This window comes from Neolamprologus brichardi, chromosome 23 (genome assembly GCF_056152115.1).
Source record: "Neolamprologus brichardi isolate AB-2024 chromosome 23, ASM5615211v1, whole genome shotgun sequence".
Lineage (NCBI taxonomy): Eukaryota > Metazoa > Chordata > Actinopteri > Cichliformes > Cichlidae > Neolamprologus > Neolamprologus brichardi.
The window spans coordinates 41,919,486-41,930,480 of NC_142125.1; the positions used below are offsets into that span (position 1 = coordinate 41,919,486).

The window sequence follows — 10,995 nt, forward strand, 5'->3', positions numbered from 1 at the left end:
AGACATAATGCATCACTTGCATTTTATCAACTGGCATTTACAATTTTTACCAAACAGGGGAAGAAAAACTTTTAGAAAAACTCATTTTATGTCATTTTATTTAACATTTTTTTCTCCACGAAACAACAAGACTCCAAGCAGAAGAAACCCCCCCAAACAACACCCACTGACAAAAAGAGGCACACTGTGCGCTTTTACAGACAAACTGTAAAACATCAACTTTATTTTTCTCAAAAGTATCCTCATTACTAAACTGTGTAAAGACATTAGTCCCAGCTTCTCTTTTCATGTGCAACGACTGCAAGTGATCAAGTGCAACAAGTGTCAGCAACAATCTCACTGAAATATTTATTTTCATTTTCAAGTTTTTCATTTGTAAAGTGACCTATAAATACTCAGCTTTTCTTTACACTGAGATTCAAACAAAACATTAAATCATTACAAACACTCAGGATGCGTCCTCAGCTTGAAGGCAAGCAGGCAGAAGCAATGACAGCCAGCATCTTCTAATTCTAGACTGGTCTGGTACAGCTTGGAATTGACTAGACTGATCTGTATCCAAGTGGAAACTAGCCTGGATCGGCCCACTACAGCCTGATCCAAATGGGACAAATGGACTTTTCAGGTCAGACCCATCAATGCTCCCTAAAGGAGAAGTGACTCCAGTCTGTGCTGAGCTTTTACTGCCTTCCTCCTTTGCATCAACTTGTGGTTCAGTGGAGCAACTGATGCTCATCTGCGATTGGTCAGCATCCATTTTTGACTGTTGGGCTGGTGTCATCAGCCAGTGTGGCCGACTGTGCTCATTGGTCAGATGATGAGGCGGGTCCAGGGGAGAGCTGCTGTCAGAGGAGGAGCTAAAACGACAAAAGTTTTACTCTAGAAATTACACAACTGGCAGCCAAGGTTAACCAAAAACACGTTGATCAATTCTGACATTTTTATTTGCAGTACCCTCTGTCAAAAGTATTTCAGCCATTGTTTCAAGATCATATATTCTACTAGTACCAATATAGGTAAGAAAAAGACTTGCCTGATGAATGATGTCTGCAGAGACGCAGAGGATGACGAGTAAGCCGGTTGGCTATTTTTATGTGGGCTTGCCATGGTAACATAGTCATCATGAGATAACACAGATGAGCTGCGGCTAACATGAGGGGACATGATCATGTATCCCAGTCCCTCCCTGTCGTCAACGGACTCCTGCATCTCGCAGGCTGCGGCATCACATTGGTCCATCTTCATTTCCATGTCACTCCAAGTTTCAGAAATGGATCTATTCTGAGATCTGCAAGGGCTGAAATTAAAGCTCGAGCTCGGAGATGATTCAGGATTTGTTTCGTCTGGTTCGAGGGGCTTTACACAAGACTGTGCAGGACTAGTCTGTATGTCAGGACTTCTGGGGAACAAGACTAAGGGACGCTGTGGTCTTACATTCACCATTCTGTTTCTGTATTTAGGTCTGCAGCGTTTCGAGGCCAGAAGGCCTTTATTCTGACTCTGACTGGAGACTGGAGAGCAGCTCAAATCTGGAAGAACTCGTAGCGCCCGAACTGCCTCCCGAACTGCCTCGTGAATATGCTGGGCCAGTATTCTGTTTCCTGTAAAGAACATATGAGTCACACTCTTTACTTTTATCCAGTCAGGCCTCAACACAACATTTGTTTGTTTGTTTCATTACCTTGGTCATTTGTTTCCATCCAAATCTCTCCAGGACCATTTGGTGCAGACCTGCCGAGCTCCAAGTAGAACAAGCCCTCCAAGTGGCCAAAGCGGCGAACGCTCAACAAAGGTATCGTGACGGATGGCAAATCATTTCCTGCACCCACTCTCACCAAGATCAGAGATGTTGCTGTGAGGCAGAGCCGATTCTCACCAGTGAGGGACTTGGAGCTACCCAGACCTCTGGGCTTCACCGTAATGGGCCAAACCTTGGACAAGGTGAAAGAAACAGGTTGGAGAAAGACAGCTGGGAGGTTTTTATTATTATTTTGAATTAGCTGAGGGTGTCAAAGCAGCCATCTGATGAAAATATGAATTCGGCACAGTCCTTTTATGTTTAATCATTAGATTAGGTTTCTTGTTGAAGGAGGTACAGCACTTGTGTGGCATAAATGTGTAATATTGAGAATAAGGTTGTCATATTTACCATTTCTGATTGATTCTGAGTATCAGGGAAGCTACTCGCTTTGATCAAGATGTTATTAAATTCAGTATATTTAATCAACTGTTTATGATCTTAACTACAACCGAAAAGTGCTCTAACCTCTTTAAAGAAAGCAGCAGGGGGCAGAGTGCAATAGCCATCATCGTCTTCATCAGCCCCTTCGCCATACTCTTCATCGTTTTGCTCTTCCTCCATCAGTTTCTTAAGGGCTACATACCAATCCTCCTGCTCCTTCTGGTCCTCCATCACCAGCACCATGGTCTGATCCTTGGGATACAACGCCACACTGTGGCCTTTCCGGGAACTGGCAATCCGGCTCACGCCAAGACAGCAGCGCAAGTAAATCACTCTGGGGAGTTAAATAGTTCGATTTTAATGCTTCTTCAGATGAAAATGAAATGAAATGAAAAATTTAGGACTACCTGCTAAAAGTTGAAATAGTTTTAACTGTATTATTATTTAGAGATTTATAAAGAAACTACTAAAAACATCCGTTTGAGGGTGCTGTATTACAACAAACAAATACACTAGTATGATAATTTTGTACCACTTAATGTGACTTAATAGAAACTACGAGCCTCGGTTAAAGGCTTCACATATAAAGTCACTTTTACCGACCCTTGTTTGCTCGACCCAAACAGCGCAGCTTTGCCAGAAGACTTCTCCTTTGCCGTGAACTTCTCCTGGCTCTTGTACCACTCGAGTCGGCTCGGCCCGGTGTGACTTCCTGCTCTGAGGACAAAATATCTCTTGTGGTTCCGCTCCAGCTTCCCCAGGTAACCTTGTTTCACCACATCAGTCTGCAGCCCACACGAGGTCATGAGGGCACTGGCCAGGTGGCCCAGAGGGAGGGAAGTTTGACCGGCACAGAAAAGTTCCTCATACAAATGAGGCGAAGGACCCTCGTTCACCTGACGGCCCCCAGAGTCTTCGTCATGCTCAATTTTACCATCATTCGAGAAAGGCTGCAGAGTTTTCACTGGCAGACATTTTTGGATGGAGCTGCTGTCGTGACATGAAAGAGGGGAACAGGAAGCAGGTGGAGATTTTCTTTGGTTGGCGAACCAGTCGTACCCTTCTGCCATTTCATTCAGGACAACCTTTAAACCTGCTGCATGCAGAGAGGGAAAGTAAACGTGGAGTTAATGAGATGACAGAGGCTCTACCAACAATATTATTAATACTTCATTTAAAAATAACAAAAACAACTCAGTGAGGTGTGGCTCATTTTATTTATTGCTTCTAGAATGGTGAACATTTACTTTATGATTTATGACAATATTGTAGTTTTGAATTTAAATCTGATCAACACAAGTCACTGTATCTTTGTCCCTGTTTAGAGTTAAAGTTTGATGATGTAAAAATACATCAGATTTTACAGTTTCTCCAACGAAACAAACATCCTCCGAACACTGAAGGGTTTTGTTCACTTTCTAATTGCTGGGGCCGAGCAGAGCACCAGTCTGAATAGTTGTTTGTAGTGAACCAGACAGTTGATTTGTTTTAAACTGTGTGACTTTTGAGCATTATTGTTGGCAAAAACCTGGGAAATTATGGAAAAAAAAAAAAAAAGTGCAAAAACAAAGCAAATCACAGAAGAAATTAAGAGTAAACGGATGTTTCCTACATTAACAGCGTGCAGGCATTCTGTAATCAGATTATGAGTTTGAACTTGGAGCTGGTGGAGTTATCTTTCCTGTGACCACAGAAATCTGGTGGATAGATGAACTAAAGATACAAAGCTGAGCCAGGTTTCATTTATAAAGCACCTTAAAAACAGTTACAATTATATATAAGAGTTTTTTTTAAAGTGCAATACACAAAAACATGGATTGACAATAAAATAAAACAATAAAATAAACATTTCACACTTGGTCAAACGCCACACAGAATGCAGACTAAGCCTTCGTGTTTATTCTGGTTTCTTTTAACACTAAACTACTGCAAACTGCTTTTTTCTCTCCCTCAGCTGGTGTGTCTGCAGCAGCAGTGTTATTTTCAGTCTGTATTGGGCGTAACAGTTTCATATCTTTACTACAGCATAATTTTATCATCAATTCTGCTGCCAGTAAACTTCATTTTTGTGATTGGGTTAACTTAGCAATCTGATAACCAGCACTGTGTGCCTGTTCCCTCTGACTGTTGATGTTGCACTAAAGCAAGCCTATTCAAATGGCGGCCGCGGGCCAAATGCGGCCCAGAAGCAACCTGCGAGTGGCCCTGCCTGTGGTCCTGGCAGAAACACAGAAAACGCAAAAAATTTATTCATTAATTAATTTTTAAAAAATTCCTACAGCGTAGTGTAGACTGAATGCAACACTCCTAGTAGCCTAGCAATATTTAACCCACAATGCACCGTGATGTCAATCATCGTAATGTATGATGCGACAACAGCACGTCTTTCCCAATTCAAACGCGTAAATTTGACAATGAAAACTATCAGTTTAACCCTGCCTGGACTGACAAATACTTATTCATTTAACGCCAAATCCAAATGCCAAACCAATGTGTTTAGTTTGCAGTGAGTGTGTTGCGGTACTTACACAAGCACCACAATGACAAACACCAGACTTTCTACACAAACTTTCCAGAGCAATCTCAGGAGAGGGCTGCAAAAGTACAGTTTAACTGCGAGTTTAATAATCTTACAACCGGAGTTGTACTACCATGGTGAGGGTCATGTACAGCCCAAGAGAGAGTTGCAGCATCTTCCCTTCGTGTTTGCTTCTTGGAGAAGAAGAAAAGGCCTTTCACAGATTCTGAAACAGTGAAATACTGCATGCTGGCCGTGGTGGATGTGGTGATAAGTGACGAAAAAATTAAAGTAAGTGTGACATCTGCTATTAAAAACGTACCCCTGTAGGACAGTTCAAATATTCGTAGAGTTGAAGTTCTGGCGTCAGACGAGTTTGAAATGCTGTTAGATAACCTGAAGAAAACTGATGTAATGTCTATAGCAGGAGATCACAGACAGAACTGATAATGCACAGTTGTGCATATATGTCCGTTTTTTGGATGGGAAATTGCTCGGCTTGCTAACGTTAGAGGGACACACAGCTGGCGAAATAATGTTTGAGAAGATTTCAGCTCTTTTTGAGGAAAATGGTCTGGATATGAAGCGTGTCTGTATACTTGTGACGGATGGGCTCCATCCATGGCAGGAAAAGTGAGTGGTCAGCAAAATATTTATTTTAATTTGAAAGGGAATTATCAAAGTGGGTTTTTTTTAATTATTATTATTTCAAATGTGCAAAAAAAATAGTTTAGTTATAGCTCCCTTTTTTTCTTTTTTTTTTTTTAAACGGACCTTTTGGTGTGCATTTGTGAGGTCACCAGATTTACAGGGGAAAAAGGAATAAAAAGAATTACTTGTTTTTCAAAACAGTTGTGTGGGTTTGAAATTGATCATGATCTGCTGCTTACTGGCTGCAAAAAAAATATCTGGCCCAGATAAATTCCTCGGTTTGAAAATCTGGCCCAACTAACTTCTTAGTTGAATAGCCATGCACTAAAGAGAAGCCTGATAACAGAATGGCACCCTGGGTATGATGAACTCACTACTGAAGACTAACAAAACAAACAACAGACACTAGATGATGAGATTTTCCTTCATAAATCATTTCGAGCATTATCACAACTGCACAAGGTATTACAGCCTGCTGAATTCAGCTCAAGCTCCTCCAAGAACTGCCTCTTAAACTAAGGTCTCTTTATGACGCAAGCTTCCAGCAGTTCAATATTAGAATGGATTGCTCCCTATGGATTTAAAGAATGTCTAATATGATAGTGGAGTTCAAAGCACACATACCAGAGTCATTCACAATACCCTGCAAGTAATGAGACATGCTATAGCAATGCATAGGGTGCGTGGGGTTCATCAGAGGGTGGGGGTAATAGCAGCAGTGAGGAGTTAGGTTCATGGCCAAATGTGTCAGGTCAGCAGACGGTCAATGCAACAAGGTCCTACACCCAAAGATTCTCTCCATTTTATAGCCTCTATAACTGAGGTCAGTTAGCTAAGATGATAGCAAAGCAGCAGAAATGTCCATTTCGTAACACAAAGCAAAGCAAATATATTGATGACTCTACGCTGGAAACAAGCAAATAACAACTGACACAGAAAAGTAATAAAAATTTAACTAATTTGCTTGTTTCTTTTGGCATGCTAAGTTCTCCACAGAAAGTAAGCCTTAGGGGAGAAATCACTTTATGTAAACGAAAAAACAGAAGAATAAACCGACGGCAAACTAAAAACGTGACTGTTCAGCTAATTTGTGGAGTAAAACCGTTTGCGTACAAGAAATGTGACAAATTACAGATTTTCGAGGTAAAACAACTTTTTAAATGTACTAAAATAAAACTACACATTTGTGAATAGCACAGTTTAGGGTCTCACTTCGGAGTTAACAGCTTCTTCCCATCAGCTAGCGGAGTTATCCACTGTGGAGGTTTCCCACATTTCTCAGAGTGAAACTTACCTGTGGCAGGCAGCTATAACACCTGTAGCTGCGCGCTTTCCCGGCTGCTTTCATAACACGCCGCTGTTTCCAAAACCATTCCCGTCTCTCTCCGGGCTCAGCGCGTTTGTCTCTCAGCTGCTCCGAGATTCCAATCAGTGTGGCCTTCAGGGGTCTCTCGTGAAACACACAACTGTATGAAACCATGCAGTCCATGGTGGAAAAGAAAAGAAAACTGGACAGATGCGTTGAAGTACAGAGCAAAGTCAGTAGCTTGGCTGTACTGAGCTTTAAATCTGAGCTTTCAGCAGCATGAAAGTGAAAGTTTTACCTGGTTTAAGCTATGCTGTGAATCAGAGGCGAGCAGATCAAAACAAATATAACCTGATACCGGAGCAGAAGCTTAAACTACAAAGCAGGATTTTGGCTTATGTAGGTAACTTCAGGGTTACCTACACTATGAAGGGGGTTCACTTCTCACAGGATTAAATCGCCATGGTAACTTATGCTGTGAATCAGAGGCGAGCAGATCAAAACAAATACTGTTTATTTCAGTTAAAACAAAGTCTATTGTATCGATACCAACAGGTATTGGGTCGATGCTAGCATAACAGGGCTGATATTTTGTTTCAATCCTCCATGTCCAGTATGTAGCCCACCGTAGCTGTAAATGTCAGGACTTTTTTGCACTGACTGTCACATCTATTTTATTTACAGCCTCGCTTTTAAACAATGGAAGTTAACACAAACTTCTTAAGAGACAGGTTTGTTTATATTTCAGGTCCCCAAAAACCCCAGTTTCAAAACAACCTGATAACCTGATTTAGTGATTCAGTGCTCATTAAAATGTGTTAAGAATTAGTAACTTGATGATTAATCTCATAAGTCATGACGCACTGCTCACCCAGACATAAGCTGCCTTTGTCAGATCAAAATATCGGTATCGGTACCGGCCATGTAATTACTTAGCATCCGATCAGTACCAGAAGTTGCACTGTTGCACATACCTGCCTTGAACCAAACCTGCACCAGAGCAGATTAAGATCTATCTCAGAGATTAACAGGTATAAACTCGCTGCCTACTGACCCGTCAGTTTTACAGAATATAGTGTCACCATGCCTGGAAGATCTTTCAGATCTCTGTGCGTGACACCCTGATTAGAAGTCTTTTTCATTCCCAGATGAGCATCTCGTTGAATGTCTCCATTACGAACAACTTGCTCCAACCTTATACATATCAAATATAACACAGCGAGGTCGTGCTTTTCACATCAGACTAACCTTTGTGTGGCAGTTTGCTTTGTTACCATCAGGGGTTTCCTTTATGACACATAAACTATGCACCAGTTAGAAAGATTTACTTTTCTCTTGAACATGAGCTACAAAATTTTGTAGTATTCCAAATACGAAATCTCGTAAGGTAAGAAGGAGAATTAAAGAGGAATTCTGTAGCACAGCAGGTGACTGATGTACAAATCCTTCAGTTATACTTCATGATTATATGTCTGTGAAGGTTCTCAGTCATCCAGGTCATTGTAATGTCATCTGGGACTCTCCACCATTTGATCTTAGAACTGAAGAAGCCTCTCGGATGAGAGGTGAAACATCTTCAAGTAACTTAAAGAAGTCCAGACGCTTTTCTTTGCAAGCTCCTTCATGATTATCCTTTGGATTGTAGCTGCTGTAATTAAACTTCCCCATCTCTGGGTGGACATGACTCTAGGAATATTCAAATCCTGGTTCCAGTGTCTGCATAGACTCCAGGTATCATCAGAGAGAACATGCGACATCATTGTGGTGTTGTTCTCTGTAATATTGCCTCTCTTAGCAGCACCCTGACATATGAGTGGATGAACCTGGGGAAGAGGATCCTGTTCACCCTGAAAACGTTCATTAGAAACCATTTGCTAAAATCGCTTTTCAGATTCGTTTACCCCACCCCCAGAGGATAAATGAGGACTCTTTATTCAACATTTTATTTGTTCTTCTTTATTTCCTACAAACACAAAACCAACCGTTACCATTCGTGGATTTATCTGAGAGTAACCACCTGTAACATGTTACCCACCTCTAACTGGTGCTCCAGTAATTCAATTTCCAGATCTGTCTTTCTAATCTGACGATCCAAGTATGTGATTTCTCTGTCAGTTTTTGTCATTGTTTGGATGAGGTGCATTTTGTACATTTCTTTAACTGGTAACTGTAAAATGTAAGAATGGCTTGAAATGTGGTGCAGTTTAAATAAAGCTATGAAAATGCAGAATGGCATCGAACGTCTCACTGTGTTGATATGTGCTGGGGTAGTTGGTGGAGCTTCCTCTTGATGATGTTCGGCCTTGCTCTGTTAATTTAAAAGATAAAAACATGAATATGAAGGTTGTTTTCCAGTCATTGTCATCACTGCACATTTCAAATACAAGAACACACAACTAACACATACCTCTACTGTCATGGTGTGCACCTCACTAGGTCTATCTGGTTCTTTCTCAGCAGATGATGTATCCTTATCGTCATCTTCGTCTGCTTCCTGTGATGAAGAGCAACATTCTGTTTTAGAAACCTTTCTTTAGGAATATCTGAGGAGCACTCAGTCACCTACTTACAGATGGAAGGGATGGAAATGCTTCTGTCTCATCAAGGCCATCAGCAACTGTTGAAATAAATATGCAGGTGAGCACATGATGGCATTACGAATAAGTCAGCAGGGAACAGCATTCCTAAGTAATAAAGACATTATGGAAAATGCATGTCCAAGCTAATACTAGTAACAAGGATCAGTACTGCACTGCTGATGAAGAAGTTTAGCTACTGTTTCACCAAATGTACCTTTAGTTGAGACAATGCAGACAGAAATGATCCCATTTAAAACACGTGTGAATTGTAATTTGTAACTCACTATGTACTTTGGTCAGACGTGGCCAAAGAGTCTGGCTGAGATGGTTCCTGAAGTTTTTAGTTATTTTTTAAAGAGATATAAATGAATTCGATATTTTGTTTGTTTGTTGCATTTGATTCTTTATGCTTTGCATTTTACTTTCACTTTAACTCTTAAACTGTTGGCACTAAAATTTACTTGGTTATGTTTATAAAAAGGAAGGAAATGAGAATTTCATCCCACATATTCAAATTTCATGTATGTGTGTGCGATAAATAATTACATTTTATGCAGACACTTGCGGGCTCAGCCACCGGGCATCCAGCATCCTTACTCTTGGAAACCTCTTCTGCCTCCGTCAGCATGGGTGGAGGTGCCCCTTCAACCACTTTGCGAGCCTCTGCCTTCTTTCTGTTAGCTAAATTGAAGCCATATGTTAATCTGAGCAGGATATTAGGCCTGTGGGTTTAAAAAAAATAATTATGGACTCATAAACAAAAGAAAAAGTGGGCCTTACCTGTTTGAACTATGTTTTTATATTTCATTTTCAGCTGCTGCCAAGTCCTTTTTGTTCCCGTGGGATTGCACCTTCATTAAAATTACGAGTGAAAATTCGCCTGTAAATGCATCTCAGGGTTCACGTGTATTTACTATTTACCGTTTCAACTCACGCATTTACACGCGCTGCGATTCTCTCCCACGCCAGTTCTCTCTCCTTTGCTGCTGCAGCCGTGTTGCCTTTCTTGCTAAAAACGTGTCCGTACTCTCCATATACAGCCAGCAGAATATCTATTTCAAGTGGGGTGAAGTAAGCCGAGCGTTTTCTCTGCCCGGTTTCCATGGTGAATCATAGGCTTTTGGATTTTGGATTGGATTTTAAAAAAAAAAATGGTATCACGCACGTGCTTACCTCCGGGTGGGCATACTCAGAGTTGATTAAACTAACTCTGATCAGCTGTTCTGGACGCTCAGCGTTTATCGATTCGGAGTTTCTTTTGAGTTTGATCTCCCTTCCTGGATAAGAGCCCTGCTATACAGTCTACTTCTTCTTCTTTTTATTATTATTATTATTATTATTATTATTATTATTATTATTATTATTATTATTGTTGTTGTTGTTGTTGTTGTTGTTGTTGTTGTTGTGGAACGTCATGTATTTCTATGGACATAAAACACTCCGTGGTTCTTATAGTGATGACTGACATGCTCATGCATGCTGAACACTCCCGATATGAAAATCTCTTTCTACTTGGATGGGAGACCGCTTGGGCACTTCCTTCTCCAAGCTGCAGAGGGCGCTGTTTCTCCTTTTACACATGCTACAGTGTCATATTTTTATTGCCACATAAAGATCATAAGTATCATTATAGAGTTTCTTTTTACATGTTTTTGTGCACCTGCCAGTTTAAAGGCACATTTATTTCAGCATTTTTATGTCAGTTAAAACGAAGTCCATTGTTGCAAATTAGAGAAAATGTTGTGTATTATGTAACTCT

The 10,995-nt window shown here is 40.7% G+C and overlaps 2 protein-coding genes across 5 annotated transcripts; both read right to left on the bottom strand.

The window, feature by feature from the left end:
- Window positions 1-247: 247 nt before the first annotated feature.
- Window positions 248-6,919, bottom strand: LOC102797980 (uncharacterized). The gene is made up of 6 exons (XM_087836177.1): window positions 6,646-6,919; window positions 2,786-3,278; window positions 2,267-2,516; window positions 1,682-1,931; window positions 1,034-1,601; window positions 248-857 (listed from the first exon to the last, which is right to left on the bottom strand). Exons 2-6 carry the CDS (start codon window positions 3,250-3,252, stop codon window positions 449-451), a joined length of 1,944 nt encoding a protein of 647 aa, XP_087692303.1. The 5' UTR covers window positions 3,253-3,278; window positions 6,646-6,919; the 3' UTR covers window positions 248-448.
- A 1,680-nt stretch (window positions 6,920-8,599) lies between these two features.
- LOC102797337 (uncharacterized) lies at window positions 8,600-10,340 on the bottom strand. Of its 4 annotated transcripts, none has more exons than XM_087836271.1 (7): window positions 10,171-10,340; window positions 10,017-10,087; window positions 9,783-9,917; window positions 9,228-9,274; window positions 9,065-9,151; window positions 8,693-8,965; window positions 8,600-8,620 (listed from the first exon to the last, which is right to left on the bottom strand). In XM_087836271.1, the coding sequence occupies exons 1-7, from the start codon at window positions 10,338-10,340 to the stop codon at window positions 8,600-8,602; spliced, it is 804 nt and encodes a 267-aa protein (XP_087692397.1). The 4 variants fall into 4 exon arrangements, with proteins under 4 accessions (XP_087692397.1, XP_035772447.2, XP_087692396.1 ...); XM_035916554.2 differs by lacking the exon at window positions 8,600-8,620 and having other exon boundaries at window positions 8,627-8,824; window positions 8,906-8,965; window positions 10,158-10,300; XM_087836270.1 differs by lacking the exon at window positions 8,600-8,620 and having other exon boundaries at window positions 8,627-8,965.
- Window positions 10,341-10,995: the final 655 nt, after the last annotated feature.

Bases quoted from the DNA above. Each gene is read 5' to 3' on its own strand.
- LOC102797980 (XM_087836177.1), bottom strand. From the start codon at position 3,252: ATGGCAGAAGGGTACGACTGGTTCGCCAACCAAAGAAAATCTCCACCT. The intron at 1,932-2,266 runs GTTAGAGCACTT...ACCTTGTCCAAG, and splicing joins CTGCTGCTTTCTTTAAAGAG to GTTTGGCCCATTACGGTGAA. The intron at 1,602-1,681 runs GTAATGAAACAA...TGTTCTTTACAG, and splicing joins GATGGAAACAAATGACCAAG to GAAACAGAATACTGGCCCAG.
- LOC102797337 (XM_087836270.1), bottom strand. From the start codon at position 10,340: ATGGAAACCGGGCAGAGAAAACGCTCGGCTTACTTCACCCCACTTGAA. The intron at 9,275-9,782 runs GTAATTATTTAT...TTATTTCAACAG, and splicing joins CGCAAGTGTCTGCATAAAAT to TTGCTGATGGCCTTGATGAG. The intron at 9,152-9,227 runs GTAAGTAGGTGA...TCTTCATCACAG, and splicing joins CATTTCCATCCCTTCCATCT to GAAGCAGACGAAGATGACGA.